Source organism: Pelophylax lessonae (assembly GCF_965119305.1).
Source record: "Pelophylax lessonae genome assembly, chromosome: 10".
NCBI classification, from domain to species: Eukaryota; Metazoa; Chordata; class Amphibia; order Anura; family Ranidae; genus Pelophylax; species Pelophylax lessonae.
This window is the reverse complement of record NC_138777.1, coordinates 181,589,902-181,605,887: the sequence shown is the minus strand read 5'-3', so window position 1 is coordinate 181,605,887 and position 15,986 is coordinate 181,589,902. Positions and strand designations below refer to the sequence as shown.

The 15,986-nt window shown below is 42.5% G+C and overlaps 1 protein-coding gene across 1 annotated transcript in view; it reads right to left on the bottom strand.

Moving 5' to 3' along the window:
* Nucleotides 1-7,231: 7,231 nt before the first annotated feature.
* The window catches only part of B3GNT9 (UDP-GlcNAc:betaGal beta-1,3-N-acetylglucosaminyltransferase 9), a 41,283-nt gene continuing 32,528 nt past the window's right edge, over nucleotides 7,232-15,986 (bottom strand). The window contains exon 2 of the mRNA XM_082270355.1: nucleotides 7,232-8,675. Within this exon, the coding sequence (XP_082126481.1) occupies nucleotides 7,300-8,613 (1,314 nt within the window). The 5' untranslated portion in view covers nucleotides 8,614-8,675 and the 3' untranslated portion in view covers nucleotides 7,232-7,299. The remainder of the gene's footprint in view (nucleotides 8,676-15,986) is intronic.

Below are 15,986 nucleotides of genomic sequence, written 5' to 3'. Positions count from 1 at the left end.
CATGCAGTGCAAATATCTCCTAAACCGTGCCGGTTTAGGAGATATGAATTGTACCTACAGGTAAGCCTTATTATAGGCTTACCTGTAATTATAAGTGGAAAAAAGCGGTATACTACCGCTTTAAAGCTTGTAGGAGGAGTTTTCATTCTCCTCTGACTGACCTATGTGGCTGCAAGACCCCTGACCCTCTGTCTGCACAGTGCTGATTGGCCCTGAGCTGATCACATGCACTCTCCCAAGAAAAAAAAAACAAAAACTCTCTGGCAATACACACCAAACTGAGCATGTGCAGAGTGACTCAAAATCTCTGTACTATCATGAGATGGATTGGGGACAGTAAAAGAAGGTGAGGATCAGAGAAGACGGGATCAAACAGCCTTTTTTACACAATGCGCAGAATTAACCCCTTACGTTCCACAGTGAGTATAACAAGCATGCTTTTACTGTATATACAGACTGATTTTTCTGTTGTGGGTTTAGTAACACTTTAAATCTTTTGTGACAGTTTTTGTTTCTACAAAGATAATTCCAAATGTAGAGATAGTTCCAGTATTATCCAAGAGTTATGTAATTAAAAACACACATGCTTCAGCTTCTTGCATCATCATTTCCTGTCTAGCCCTAAGAGCCAACAGCATAAACAGATTATATCAAATGGTGCTTGAGTGTTCTCACCTGCTGTGTATGACATAAAATGTATTATGCTCTAAAATGTTACTTCAGTATCTGTTGATCTTAAGTGGATCCCATGAGGACGTATGTGTTTTTGAAGGGATTCAATTCTAAGTCCTGAAATGACACCTTCTTGAAAAGTAGCCATCCCAAGGGTATCTAATTATGAAGGGGTTCATGTGCAGGATAAGGGAGGTAAAGGGGTTAATATACAGATCACATACATATTTAGGCTGGAGATTAAATAAGGAGAAGTGAAAAGCTGTAAAAAAAAGTAAAAAAAAAAAAAAAAAAACATTCCACAGTCAGTGAATTATCTGTTGCCGATGATCGATTTTTTATTATTATTCATTTGTTCATTCATAAATTACAATAATTCCTTTCCTTCCTCTATTGTAACAGTAGTATGTTTACATTTGTAATCTCTCTGATCATCACAGTGATCACAAGGTACAGAGCCGCACAGATTGGCTCCATACACAGCCATCTAATACCAACTTGGCATTAACCAGCACAGTGGCACACCCAAGGGTGCCTTATGAAGTGCTGTTAAAGTGGGAGTAAACTCCCATTCTTCATTTTTACCTGTAGGTAAGCCTATAATAATGCTTAGCTATAGGTACAGTAAATATCTTCTAAACGTCCACAGCTTAGGAGATATTTACTTGCAAAGCTGCCTGGGACCTCACAGGTGCATGTGTTCTGATGGAATGGCATATCTGTGCCAGAGTCCTGTGCTGTAAACAGAGGCTCCTGTGTGCATGCACGGGAGTGACGTCATCGTGGGTCGTCCAATCAAAGGACCGGATCCCGCCAACCCGGAAGGAAGACTGGGTGAAGAGGGCTTTGTTTTAAGGTAAGTTTCACATAATGTGCTAGTATGCGATGCACATTCTGACAATGCCTTGCAGGATTGGAAAATAAAATAGGGCAATGTACTACTGCTTTAATAAACAGTATTGGATAAATAATGCTCCACCACTTCACTACAGTAGAAAAGCGGTAAAAAATACCCTACAAGTACAAAATAATACCAGTTGATCTGCTAGCAAAGTACTCAGCTCCAAGGACCTACACACAGCACTGGGGTACACTTAGCGGTGACAGTCCTGCCTGGTTTCCTTTTGCTACAGTAAGCTACTTAAACCCTCCCCCTTCCCATAGACATGCGCAGGGGGTGTTCCAGGTGAGCCTGGGCACACCCTAATCACTACATGCAGTCCCGATTCTCCCTACTGCCTGCCCCCCCCCCCTTTTTGGCCTCCCACCCCGCAGTGCTACTGGCTTCCCTTTACTCCCCCTGACTGCTGCGAGGGATGTTTCAGGATGGAGAGCAGGGTAAGGGGCTAGTAAATATGTAATTTACTTGCCTCTTCCTTTTCTAAATAAATACAGAATACACACTCGCTCACTGTGTCCATTCATGACTGAAGCATAGTAAACTGTGCTTTGCACTTATTGAAAAAAAACATGGTAAATTCAACAGACTATGTAACAGATTAAACTTGAGCAAATGAGAGTAAAGGTTCAATGCTAAGATGTCATTTTATGCATGTAGCACCCTCCTAGGTAGGTGCTAGTGAGAGAGTATAGTTTTTGGCTCTTTCTGCTTACCAGAGGGGCTGCAGGCAAATCTACACTGCTCTTTGCTTACCAGAGAGCAGGATCTGTTAGTGAGGTCTGCTCATTGTGCTCAGTATGCGATTCATTGTGTCTAGAGAGTGTTTCACACTGGTCCAATAGGGAGGCATGTTGGACAGTGGGAGGAAACCTGATGAATGAATGCATAGGCTTTGATACAGTCCTGGTGATTGGCAGGGGCAGGTCACCTCGGTGCATTCTGGGACACTGTATAAAAGCCAGGAGCACATGTGCTGCGGGGTCTTTGGCTGGAGAGCAGAGTCCAGGAGGGAGGGGACGGCTGCCTTCTCCTCTGTAGCAGTGGCATACGGTCTCAGGAGGGCGTCCTGAGGGCCAGAGGAATGGATGAGAGGAGCTGAACCCAGAGGTCTAGGAGAGCTGAATGAAGGGGAGACTCTGGAGACCCTGGAAAAACAGCTTTGTGAGTACAGGGACTCATGTCAAGGGGCCTGACCTGAGGGGGGCTACCCCATGTGTAGGATAGTCAGAGAACGGGTGTCAGCAGTAAAGAGAGAGAGGATGCTGGGGAGAGTGTCCTGAAGATAATCAATAGTTCACCTTTGGTGGCAGGGTGAATCAACAGCCTGGCTGTACATGAAGATAGAAGTCCTCCAACATTGTGCATGGTTTATTTGGAGTATCCCACTATTTACTTCTCCTATCCCTAATTTATAATAAAACACAAAACTACCAAATACCCTTGGACTGGTTATTGGAGCGAGCCAAAGAGGAAAAGTGAGAAACTGTTCACGTCGAGGTTGCTGTTGGTAACTCAGGGGGACCCTCAGGTGTGAAAGCTGGCAGTGCCACATGCATATAGTTCATTATCAGAATATCAGACTTGGAAAATGACTGAAAAGCGGAATTTGGTGGCTGTGGAGAACTGATCACAGCTTGTAGTACTAATATTTGATATTTCATTTTCTTTTCCTTCCTCTACCTTAGCGAATGGGAAAATAAATATTGCCCACAAACTAAAACCAATGTTGGATCTTCTACTTGACAGGGAGTACATTCTAAAGTAGACCTTGCACTACTACTGTGTGACCCCCCCCCCCCCAAAAAAAAAAAAAAATAACTCATTTCAAAACACTTCTTCCTGTAGGGCTTGGCGAGTGTGTGCCACATCCAAACATTAAAATAGATGTTAACCCCTTTCCAGCCAGTGTCAGTGTACAGTATTAGCAGTGATCACTGTATTAGTGTCACTAGCCATGTCTGTGTCAGTTAGTGACCCTCCAAGGGCCTAAAGCTGTGTAAAGGAGACCCAAAATTTCTGATGTCTACCCTGAGTGTGAACCCACCCTAAATTCTAACAACTCCTAAATAGAATGAAGAAAATGAGTAATCCTTCAGAAAGGAACAAAACATTTTATATGTACGTTGTCTGGGTCAGGAGTGGTATGGGATCTTAAATACTTTAGATTTCTGATGATGTAAGGAAGAGATGATGGACAATAAAATCTGTATCCTAATGTAGCCAGGTGTGGGCTACTAAGAAATGGAGGAGAGGAGACATTGTCAAAAAAGAGCCATAGGATGTTTATTTTCTCCCTTATGCTCATGGAAAAGGTCATTGCATCATCTTCTGCCTCTGGAGGTAGACTTCTCTTTTTATCTTGATGCAGGGGATTTTGGGACTTGTGGTCCCGCAACTAACATTTTCTAAATCTTCACGCCACTTTGAAACTACAAATCCTAGCAATCTGAAACAACAGGGGATTCTGGGATAGTTTATAAAGTTGACTGTAACTGGCGGGCTCGCTGTTTTGGCCCAAGGACATCTGAGAGGTCAATCAGGTACCGCTGTCCTGAGATAAAGCGATCCAGCTCCACACAAGCAGCAGTCCACAGATCTATCTGTATCAGCACCAGAGGTTTAATGACACCCAGTGCCAGACACCCGGCTGTCCTTAGTGGTCAGGGGCATAGAGCATTAATCACTATTCGTGGCTTCCTGCCAACGCTATCACAGTCCACTGTGCACTCTCCACTCTCACAAGACAATGTAGATATACAGGCTTCAAACAAACCACCACTCTTCTCGCTCCAGTGGATGTGATGGTGTCACCGCTAGGCTCCGCCCTATGTGTGTTTTGTCCTAATGCGCCTGAAAGATGTGCGTGATTATTTAGTCACCTATGGGACTTTATTTACATCTGTTGAATTCTCTGTTTCATAATTCAAATACTTGATTCACATATGGAATATTGAACTATTTATGGTATGATCATTTAATCTTAAAGCAGTAGTAAACCGCAGCATTTAAAAAAAAAAAAATCCATTGCAAGGCAATGGCATAATTGTGTTGGTATGTATAGCATACCAGCACATTATGAAATACAGGTGCATCTCAAAAAATTAGAAAATCATCAAAAAGTTAATTTATTTCAGTAATTCAGTTCAAAAAGTGAAACTGATATATTATATAGATTCACTACACACAGATTGATATATTTCAAACATTTATTTCTTTGAATTTTGATGAAAATAGCTTACAGCTAGTGAAAACCCAAAATTGTGTATCTCAGAAAATTAGAATGTTTCATAGGACCAATAAAAAAAATGATTTTTAATACAGAAATGATGAAATGATGGCTTGCTGAAAAGTATGTCCGTGTACAGTATAGTATGCACTTAATACTTGGTCAGGGCTCCTTTGGCATGAATTGCTGCATCAATGTGGCATGGCATGGAGGCGATCAGCCTGTGGCACTGCTGAGGTGTTATGAAAGCCTAGGTTGCTTTAATAGCGGCCTTCAGCACTTCTGCTTAGTTAGGTCTGGTGTCTCTCATCTTCCTCTTGACAATACCCCACAGATTCTCTATGGGATTTGGGTCAGGCGAGTTTGCTGGACAACCAAGCACAGTGATACTATAATCATTAAGCCAGTCCTGCTGAAAAATTGCATTAGCATTTCCATAAAGATGGTCAGCAGAGAGAAGCATGAAGTACTCTAGAGGGCTAGAGGGGTAGAGGGCTGCGCTGACTTTGGACTTGATAAAACACAGTGGACCAACACCAGCAGATGACATGACTCCCCAAATCATCACTGACTGTGGAAACTTCAAACTGGACCTCATGCAACTTGGATTCTGTGCCTCTCCACTCTTCCTCCAGACTCTGGGGCCTTGATTTCCAAATAAAATGCAAAATCTTCTTTCATCCAAAAAGAGGACTTTGGACCACTGACCAACAGCCCAATCCTTTTTCCCCTTAGCCTAGGTAAGACGCTTCTAATGTTGTCCCTGGTTCAGGAGTGGCTTGACACAAGAAATGTGACAGTTGTAGCCCATGTCCTGGATACGTCTGTGTGTGGTGGCTCCTGAAGCATTGACACCATCCGTAGTCCACTGCTTGTGAATCTCCTCTAAATTCTTGAATGGCCTTTGCTTCACAATCCTCTCAAGGCTGTGGTTATCCCTTTTGCTTGTGTCCCTTTTTCTATCACACGTTTTCCTTACACTAAACTTTCCAATAATGTGCTTGGATACAGCACTCTGTGAACAGCCAGCTTCTTTAGCTTTGTGACTTACCTTCCTTGTGGAGGGTTTCAATGACTGTCTTCTGGACAACTGTGAAGTCAGCAGTCTTCCCCATGATTGTGTAACTTACTGAACCAGACTGAGAGACCATTTGAAGACTATACAGGTGTTTTGAGTTAATTAACTGATTAGAGTGTGACACCATGAGTCTACAATATTGAACTTTTTCACAATAGTCTAATTTTCTGAGATACTGAATTTTGGGTTTTCACTAGCTGCAAGCCATAATCATCAAAATCAGAAAATAAAGAAATGCTTGAAAAATATTACTCTATGTGTGTGATGAATTTATAATATATAAGTTTCCCTTTTTGAATTAAATTACTGAAATACATTTTTTTTATGATATTCAATTTTTTTTTAAATGCACCTGTACTTACCTTAGAATTAAACCCTCCAGTGACAGGGCTTCCATCTACCCGGGTCTTCCTTTCGGGTTCGCAGGATCCCGGCCGCATGAGTGGCTGAAGCCTCAATGACGTCACTCTGCAGTGTTTCCTAGAAATCATTAGAAGTGAATTCTTTGATTTTTACATAGAGTTGCATTCTAAAGTGGAAATTACAGAAAAAAAAAAACAAATTCACACATACAATTTATAAGATAAGTATTGCCGTAGGTATTAGCAGCCAACACACTGGCCTTGTTTAAATTGGCCCTATACAAGCTGAAAGGGTCCAAAAAGTACATTACTGCTCTTGTACTGGCTAGCTGCATTCACTTCTAGGGGCTGCCCGTACATTAGTTATTCTCATAATTTCAGTTCTACCTTAATACTGTCATAGCAATTTGTACAACAGACAGTATTAATCACCGTAGCTTGACTTTAGATCACATTTTTATTTAGAAATATAATCTATTTGACCGCACCACAGTATATTGTTTTTGATATTTACATAAGCTATATGCTTTTTGTGCATTAATAGGCCTCATTCTTATGATGAACACTAAGGCAGACCACATGGCTGCAGGTGACTTAAAGCAGCTACACGTGAAGGCAGGTATTGTGAAGACATCTTAACTTTAAAGCTTTATAAGTACAACTCTTTGAAACATGTTTTGATACAACTTATGCTATTCTTCACTATGGCAGCTGAGAAGACCTTTTCCATTCTCTGTAAAATATGCTATTGAAAAGGAGGAAGTGGGTGTGACTGCATCAACCGCTCCGATTCCACCCACCATTTTGCCAAACAGTTTAGAAGACCAAGCATCTTTCTTTTTCTCCAGGTTTTGTTACAACTGCATGGTTGCAAACATTCCAGTTCCTTGACCAAATGTGGAAGCCATATGGCCAATCGCAACTTTCAATCAAGGTTATGTCACCACCACCACCCACTAATGAATGGTACACTACTAATTTTGCCACCATAATCTAGGAATATCCTTACTAATCATGGCCTCTAACTTATTTGTGTCCTGGACCCCGTTACTATAGCCATTTAGTAATACTGTTTTTTTAGTCCTAACATTTCCAATATTTGATTCTGTGAGTCTGTATCTGGGATAGATGTGCTCATTTTTTTGTTTTTTGTAACTGCTTTTATCGATTGCTTTGCCTTCTTTTTCCTCCAATGAAAAAGTTTCTTTATCCGCTGTCTCTGAGAACATGGTGGTTGTTGACTGTGGAGCAGATTCCACATCAGCCAGATCTCTGCAGCCTTTAAGCTATGAACCACCATCAAGTCCCGATAGAAGCAAGGATCAAATGTTTGCATGTGGGGGGCAGCTGAGGGTTTGGTAATTCCAAATGTTTTAAACCCTTCGTGTAGCACTGGTGTGATGTTAACTCTCTGTAAGCACATGCCAAGAAAGACATCATCTATGGGGAAGAGCTCCACCTCCTTGCAGGATATGGATAGTTTCTTCATGGTCACGCCTGACATTAGGAATCCTCCCCCACCCGCATATGCTGGGTACATGCCTAACCCGTACATTGTCTCTGGTATGTAATATTTGCTCTTCTTTGATCGTATTGGCTTAGCATGATTTATAATATCACCAACAAACAAGTCCTTGGAAGGATCTTGAGTCTGTGAGTAACTAATCAGATTCTCTACATTGACAAAAACATCAGTGTCTCCTTTAAATACGAACTTAACGTTGCTGCAGAATTGTTCTGCCCAGCTAAGGAAGTGAATCTCTTTCAGTGTCAAGTTAAAGAAAGTGTCAAGAAAATCCCAAAGTAGGATGTCCTTGTAGTAATGGCTCTCCTGTTGCATGAGCGACTCCCACATAGACACGGCAGATTTATTCCTGGGCATGCCCAGAAGGAAAACTCTTCGAACCCTTGCCCCATTAATAACCCCTTCTCGACCCCAAGTCTTACGCACACTCTCTCTCCGGTCAAATTCTTCCACAATAGACTTTACAGCAATGAGAAGGAATGAATCTCCTGGGGGTTTGGAACATTTATTTGGCTGGTTGATCAGCAGGGTGAAGTTTCGTTGGTCTTTACTCCTGAGATACTGATGGAAGTCAAACAATGGTGGTGTAACTGTAGACTGTTCAGTAGGCTTATTCTCCTCAATATCCTCCTCTACATGGTATGCTTCTGAGAGAAGCCGGGCACTACTCGCCCTTTCCTTTGTCTCCAAAAACTTCCTCGGTTTTGCAGTTTTGGATACAATCTTTGCCTGCTTTGGTTTAACTGGGGATATTTTTGACGTTGGTCTCATCAGACTGTAGAACAATGTACATAGGGTGATGAAGAGAAAGAGGGTGCAGAGAATATCCCCTTTAAGACGAACTCTCATTTTTACCTGGGCGTTTTTAGTGGTTACGTACTTGTAGCATATGGAAGATTGTCTGATCCCATCTGAAACAAAGAACATAAATTAGAATAATATTTTTAAAAAATTATGAGATATACAGTATATATATATATATATATATATATATATATATATATATATATATATATATATATATATAAACTATATTGCCAAAGTATTGGGACGTCTGCCTTTACAAGCACATGAACTTTAATGGCATCCAAGTCTTAAGCTGGATACACACTATTCAACTTTTGTTGGTAGATTTCCTTCAGATTTACCTTCAACTATGTAGTGGAAGGCTCTGCCTGATTGCATACTAATTGAAAGCGTTTAGGTCTGACCTCATATTATATGGTTTTGGTAAATCTAAGGGAAAAAATCTAAAGAAAATTGTATAGTCTCTATCAGGGCTATTTTTAATAGCTGATTCTAATATTAAAAACGAAAAGCTCTCAAAGGACCTGGCCTTCAACTGAAACATGTCATTATGGGACAAGCACGTAGCTCAGAACATCTGCCTTCGCTGGGTGCATACTTGTTTCAGGGCAATGATTCAGAAAGTGTTGAAGCCAAAGGATCAACATGACAGTAAGGTAGGTAGTATTTTCATAAGGAGATCTGCAAATTACAATGTCACCCGAATTTCCTTAAGACCCCACACAGTGTGCATTTTGAAACAACACATTACTGCACGGTAAACTGCACAGCATTAAAGGGTAACTCCACTTTCGTGGGGGAAAAAATCAGCAAATAAAGAAAAAACAATATAGCATACAATTGCGACACAAATCATATTGTAATTGAATGTTATTAAAAATTACCTTTCCTTTTCAATTTTTTCAATTTGCAGCCGTTGTAATTTTCTGAAAATGCAATGCATTATGGCTACCTGGAGGTGTTCTGTACACAGAATGTATACCGACCACACCCCCAGAAACATAATTTTCTGCTTGTGCGATTGGCTCACCAATTTTTCCAAAAGTCTGCCTAAGAGACAAGTCAGATTTCTGACATCCCCTGCAACAAAAATGTCATTTTTGGTGAGATACTCCCAATAGGAACACGTCTAAAGGGATGCAGGCCCAGCAGCTTTCCTCATTAGAGCCCTGCAGCTGCCACAGCTGATAGATAATTCTGAAACCACTCCCATTTGACCCACGAGGCACAGAGGAACAAACATGGATTTCTTCAGAATAACAAAAGGTATGAATCTGCAACAAAGTTTGTTAAAATCCTTGCAATGTACAGAGATCACCTAAAGGGGAATGCTTTTTTCTCAACAAAAGTGGAGTTACGCTTTAAGGCAGCCCATTCAATCTGAGTAGGCTGGCAATGCACCTTAACGCAGACGAAAATGGACATGCACGTTTTTTTTTTATAACTCATTGCATGTCAACACATATATTGTTTACATATGTGCCTCGTGGTGTGCTACAGAGCTGGGAACGTTTAAAGCAGCACAAAGGATTAGTCAGTCGTGGGGCCGGGTTCATGAGCTGGCAAGGAAATGCTGACTTGAGTAGAGAGATGAGCTCATCAGTGTGCTGCTTCTCCTTTCTCTGTCAAGTCACTGGTTGGAGGAGGAACACAACCTCTAAGTGTAACCTAAAGATATGGATAAGTGAGTTTGGGGTGGAGGAACTGGACTGGCCTGCACAGAGTCCTGACCTCAACCCGAAGAAACACCTTTGGGATGAGTTAGAGCGGAGACTGCGAGCCAGGCCTTCTCTCCAACATCAGTGCCTGACCTCACAAATGCGCTTCTGGATGAATAGCAAAACATTCCCATAGACACACTCCTAAACCTTGTCTTAAGCCTTCCCAGAAGAGTTGAAGCTGTTGTAGCTGCAGAGGGTGGGCCAACTCAATATTGAACCCTATGGACCAAGAATGGGATGCCATTAAGTTTCATGTACGTGTAAAGGCAGGCGTCCTAATACTTTTGGTAATATAGTGTATATCTCCCAACTTTCTGAGAGGAGAAAAAGAGACATATAAGGCTGAGTTCAGACTGACATTAAAATCAGGCATTTGAGAGGCATTAAAAACGCCCCTCAAATGCCTATGCACAAGATACAATAGACAGCACATTGCTTTGTTCACACTATCAAAACATGAAGCATTAGCTTCACTTCCCTTCAAAAGCCTCATGTCGAGTCAGGAGGCATTTGGAGCCTTTCAACGCCTCTCATTCAAGTCTATGGTAACACTTCGCAAACGTTCTGGCAGGTTTTTGCAGCATGGTTCCAGCGTGTTAAATCTAGTTTATTTCTGTCACTTTTCATTGTGGAGCAATTTTAACGCTCATCAAACGCGCTTTATGGAGCGTTTTTTAACTCTTCTAAGACGCCCCATACTGAAGCTCATTGACGCCTGTCTGACGCCCATACTAACACCATACAATTACTTTAGCAGCATTTGTTAAGCATTAGAGATTTAGTCAAGTGTGAACAAGCCCTTAAGCCCTGTACACACGCATCGAAAATCGGCAGGGAATTTTCGTCCAACGTCCGATCTGCCGATTTTCGGCTTGTTAGTATGATGCTTCCGACAACCGACAAAAATCTGGTGTGCAGGCTATAAAATTTTTGTTGGCCGTCGAAACACGTCCGATTTTCGTGCAGTCAGTACAGATTTCGACAGGGAAAAATCTTATGAGCAAGTCTGGGCATGCTCAGTGAAGAAAGAACACAAAGAAAGCAAACCAACACATGACATCACTTCTGAAGCAGATTTTTGTTGGGCGAGAAAATTCGTGTGCAGTCTAGGCACATTCCAACCAACAAAACACAACTCTGGACAAAAGACGGACGATCGGTCGGCCGATAATCGTTGCGTGTGTATGGATGGGGCTTTTGTATAAGGTATATGTGCAGGCAAGTGCAATTTCTCCTCTATCCAGAAGGTGGCACTGTGCCACTGTACAATTGGCATGGAGGCTTTGCAGGTATCCTAATGCCCCATACACACGTGCAGATTATCTGCAGACTTTTGTCTGCAGACTTACCTTTTCTATGTAGTGCAAGGGCCTGCCGGATAGCATACAAATTGAAAGTGTTTAGATTTGACCTCATATTATATGGTTTTGGTAAGTCTGCAGACAAAAGTCTGCAGATAATCTGCACGTGTGTATGGGGCATAGGTGTCTCAAAGGTAGCAGCTGCCTAAATGAACGCTGTGACCTTTGGTGACCATCTTGGTCAAACCTTTTTGAATAAGGGTTCCTAGCTCATTTTGGGGCACTTTGAGTGAGTGGTTAGGTCAGGGACAGAGAACCCTCTAGTTAGGTAGCGTCACAGCTCAGGGAGAGGTTCCTGTTCAAGGAGGGATAGGGCAGGAACATTGCTGATGTTCAGTCTACATTCCAAGACCAAAATGAGGGACAAATGAGAGGGACAGAGGGACTTTGTTCCTAATCAGGGACAGTCCCTCTAAATCAAAGACAGTTGGGAGCTATGCAAATGATTTCCGCAACTAACTTTGTTAAAGCGGTTGTATACCTAAAAAAAAAACCCTGCAAGACAAAGGCATAATGAGCTAGTATGCATCGCATACTAGCTCATTATGAAACACTTACCTTAGAACAAAGCCCCGACACGGACCCCCGGACAACGCTGTGGGAGCGGACATGATCCCTCGGCGTCTCTTCCGGGTTCGGCGGCTCCGGCGCTGTGATTGGCATGCGAGTGATTTTACAGCAACTTCCCGGCAAGGAACTCTGAAGGTCCCCCCGGACCTTCAGAGCGCATGCGCCGCTCGCGTCAGCGGCTGCATGCAGCGCAAATATCTCCTAAACCGTGCAGGTTTAGGAGATATTAATTGTACCTACAGGTAAGCCTAATTATAGGATTACCTGTAGTTAAAAATCACAAAAAGCGGTATACTACCGCTTTAAACATTTACAAAGCTCCCAACTGTCCCTGATTTAGAGGGACTGTATCTGATTAGGAGGGACTGTCTCTGATTTGGAGGGACTGTCTCTGATTTGGAGGGACTGTCTCTGATTTGGAGGGACTGTCCTTGATTAGGAGGGACTGTCTCTGATTAGGAGGGACTCTCCCTGATTAGGAGGGACTGTCTCTGATTTGGAGGGACTGTCTCTGATTTGGAGGGACTGTCCCTGATTAGGAGGGACTGTCTCTGATTAGGAGGGACTGTCCCTGATTAGGAGGGACTGTCTCTGATTTGGAGGGACTGTCTCTGATTTGGAGGGACTGTCCCTGATTAGGAGGGACTGTCTCTGATTTGGAGGGACTGTCCCTGATTAGGAGGGACTGTCTTTGATTTGAAGGGACTGTCCCTGATTAGGAGGGACTGTCTCTGATTTGGAGGGACTGTCCCTGATTAGGAGGGACTGTCTCTGATTTGGAGGGACTGTCTCTGATTTGGAGGGACTGTCCCTGATTAGGAGGGACTATCTCTGATTTGGAGGGACTGTCCCTGATTAGGAGGGACTGTCTCTGATTTGGAGGGACTGTCTCTGATTTGGAGGGACTGTCCCTGATTAGGAGGGACTGTCTCTGATTTGGAGGGACTGTCTCTGATTTGGAGGGACTGTCCCTGATTAGGAGGGACTATCTCTGATTTGGAGGGACTGTCTCTGATTTGGAGGGACTGTCTCTGATTTGGAGGGACTGTCCCTGATTAGGAGGGACTATCTCTGATTTGGAGGGACTCTCCCTGATTAGGAGGGACTGTCCCTGATTTGGAGGGACTGTCCCTGATTTAGAGGGACTGTCCCTGATTTGGAACAAAGTCCCTCTGCCCCTCTCATTTCCCCCTCATTTTGGTCTGATCTATATAGCTGTATATAAAATGCACTTTTTATCTTTCAAAAAGTGTTTCATAGTGCTAAACCTTTCATCCAATTTCTAAATTGCTGCATTTGTAAATTTCAAATTTAAAGGAATAGCAGTGGTCAAGAAGCCTCCTATAAGGGGGTGTGGCAGGGGGCGTGTCCTATAACTACAAATTTTTGCTAATAGGTGTCCCTTGTTCCCATTTCAAATGTTGGCAGGTATGCTTTTGGAAAACCCCCCTTATGAGCACAGAAGAGGGACTATACTTTTCATCCAGTCAGTCCCCCCTTCCCAGCAGCAGAAGCCGTCCTCTGGTGAAGCAGACTCAGCCTGGAACACTGAGTTACTGCCCATATTGGGTCAAATTCTGCAGCAGAACTTTGCTATTGCCGAATAATCTGCTGGTACAATACTATTCATTGCTGTCTTTATTGCTGCAACACTGGGCCACAGGTGACTTCTGCTGTGTGATAACTGGATTCTGGTGCCTGCAAGTGATCTCGGCAACTAACTTTGTTAATTATATCACTGAATACAAGACTTCATATCACATTTTGGTCTTTCTGTGCACTCCCCTCCAACTGGCCATGCAGGCAAAGGACGCACCCCTGCAAATGCACAGAGTTGCATTGACCATGAAGGATCGATACACACAAAATGATTGGTTAAACCCACAAGTGATGTTTTTTCAACACTACTTTTTCTTTATACTGACATTTCAAATGAACAAATTCATTCATTTTGTGGTTGGATGGTTTACTGCAGTAAAACACTTCTATTAACCACTTCTGGACCGGAAAGTTTACCCCCTTAACCACTTTACCACCGGAGGATTTTGCTGTCTTCCGTCCAGGCCACTTTTTGCGATTCGGCGCTGTGCGACTTCAACTGACAATTGCGCGGTCGTGCGACGCCGTACCCAAACGAAATTTACGTCCTTTTTTTCTCACAAACAGAGCTTTTTTTTGGTGGTATTTGATCACCTGTGCGATTTTTACTTTTTGCGCTATAAACAAAAAAAGAGCGTTTATTTTGAAAAAATAACAATATTTTTAACATTTCTTTATATGAAATTCCCCCCAAAAAAGATGTAAAAACCAATTTTTTTAAAAATTTTTGGCCAATTTGTTTTCTGCTACCTATGTTTGGTAAAAAAAATCGCAATAAGCGTATTTTGATTGGTTTGCGCAAAAGTTATTGCGTTTACTAACAAAGGGAAAGATTTCTGTCATTTTTGGTGTTTTTTTTTAACGCGTAATGGCGGCGATCTGCGATTTTTTTTTGCGGGACTGCGACATTGCGGCGGACAGATCGGACCCTTGACTGACATTTTTGACACTTTTGGGGGTACCAGTGACATTACTGCAGTAATCAGTGCTATATATATGCACTGTTACTGTAAAAATGACACTGGCAGGGAAGGGGTTAATTTTATTGGAGAGGGAGGGGTTAATGTATGCCTGGTGCTTACTGACGTGTGGGGGGGGAGGTGACTGAGTGAGTCATGGACAGATCGGATGTCCAGCTATGCTGAACAGTCCGATCTGTCACTCCCTGTCACTATGGAGATCCGCCCGCTGTGTTTACACACAGCGGGCGGATCTCCAGACTCGATCCCCGACGATCGGGTAAGAGCAGCGGCGATCGCCGCTGCTCCTCCCCTGGCCCGACTCCCGCTGTGAATGAAAACAGCGGGAGCGAGCCTCCGGCGGCGCGCAAGCGCCGCCCAGAAGGGGGAGTGTCTGACGACGTAGTACTACGTCGTCAGACGATAACGAGCCACTCTGCCGCAGTAATATTACTGTGAGCAGTCGGAGATTCAGCACTGCGTTACTTTAACTGACAATTGTGCGGTCGTGCGACGCTGTACCCAAATAAAATTGATGCCCTTTCTATATTAAATTAAATTTTCATCATTGGAAGGAAGAGATTCTAAATGACATTTTATGTTTATAGATATCACTGAACACCTCTATTCATATACTCCCCTTTCTTTTGCGCCCTCTATGCTCGCCTGGGAGACATTGGCTACACCCTATTACAGGTGTGTTTTTCCTATGCAGCACACAGACTACAGCACAAATGCTATCTTCCTGTTTATGCTAATACTAACGAATATTTTTTCTACTTTAAGAAACCTCTGATGTATAAATGTGGTCCTGAAGAAGCACGCTGCGAAAACGCGTAGACCCAAAGATCAGATGTGACTATGTACCTTATGATGTTACCCCAGAATTTTGTGAATATATAATAACCTACACATTTTTCCTATTGTCATTGGAGACTATATGGGTAAAAAATAGTCCTAGGTTATTCGATTTTAAATAACCTTTTGGTTGTTGGTTATATGTCTTGTATGTTTGGATGAGGACAATGAATCCTTTGCCCTCATATTCATTTTAATGTATCTTTGTAATAAAATTATTTTAAATTAATTTGTGACTCGCTATGATTCATCTCATGATGTGCCTTAGAAAGTCCAGTCATTTGTTCTTGTGAGGAATCAATTGGGATCTGGTCTTCCAAACCCATGATCTCTCACAAATTCCCCTT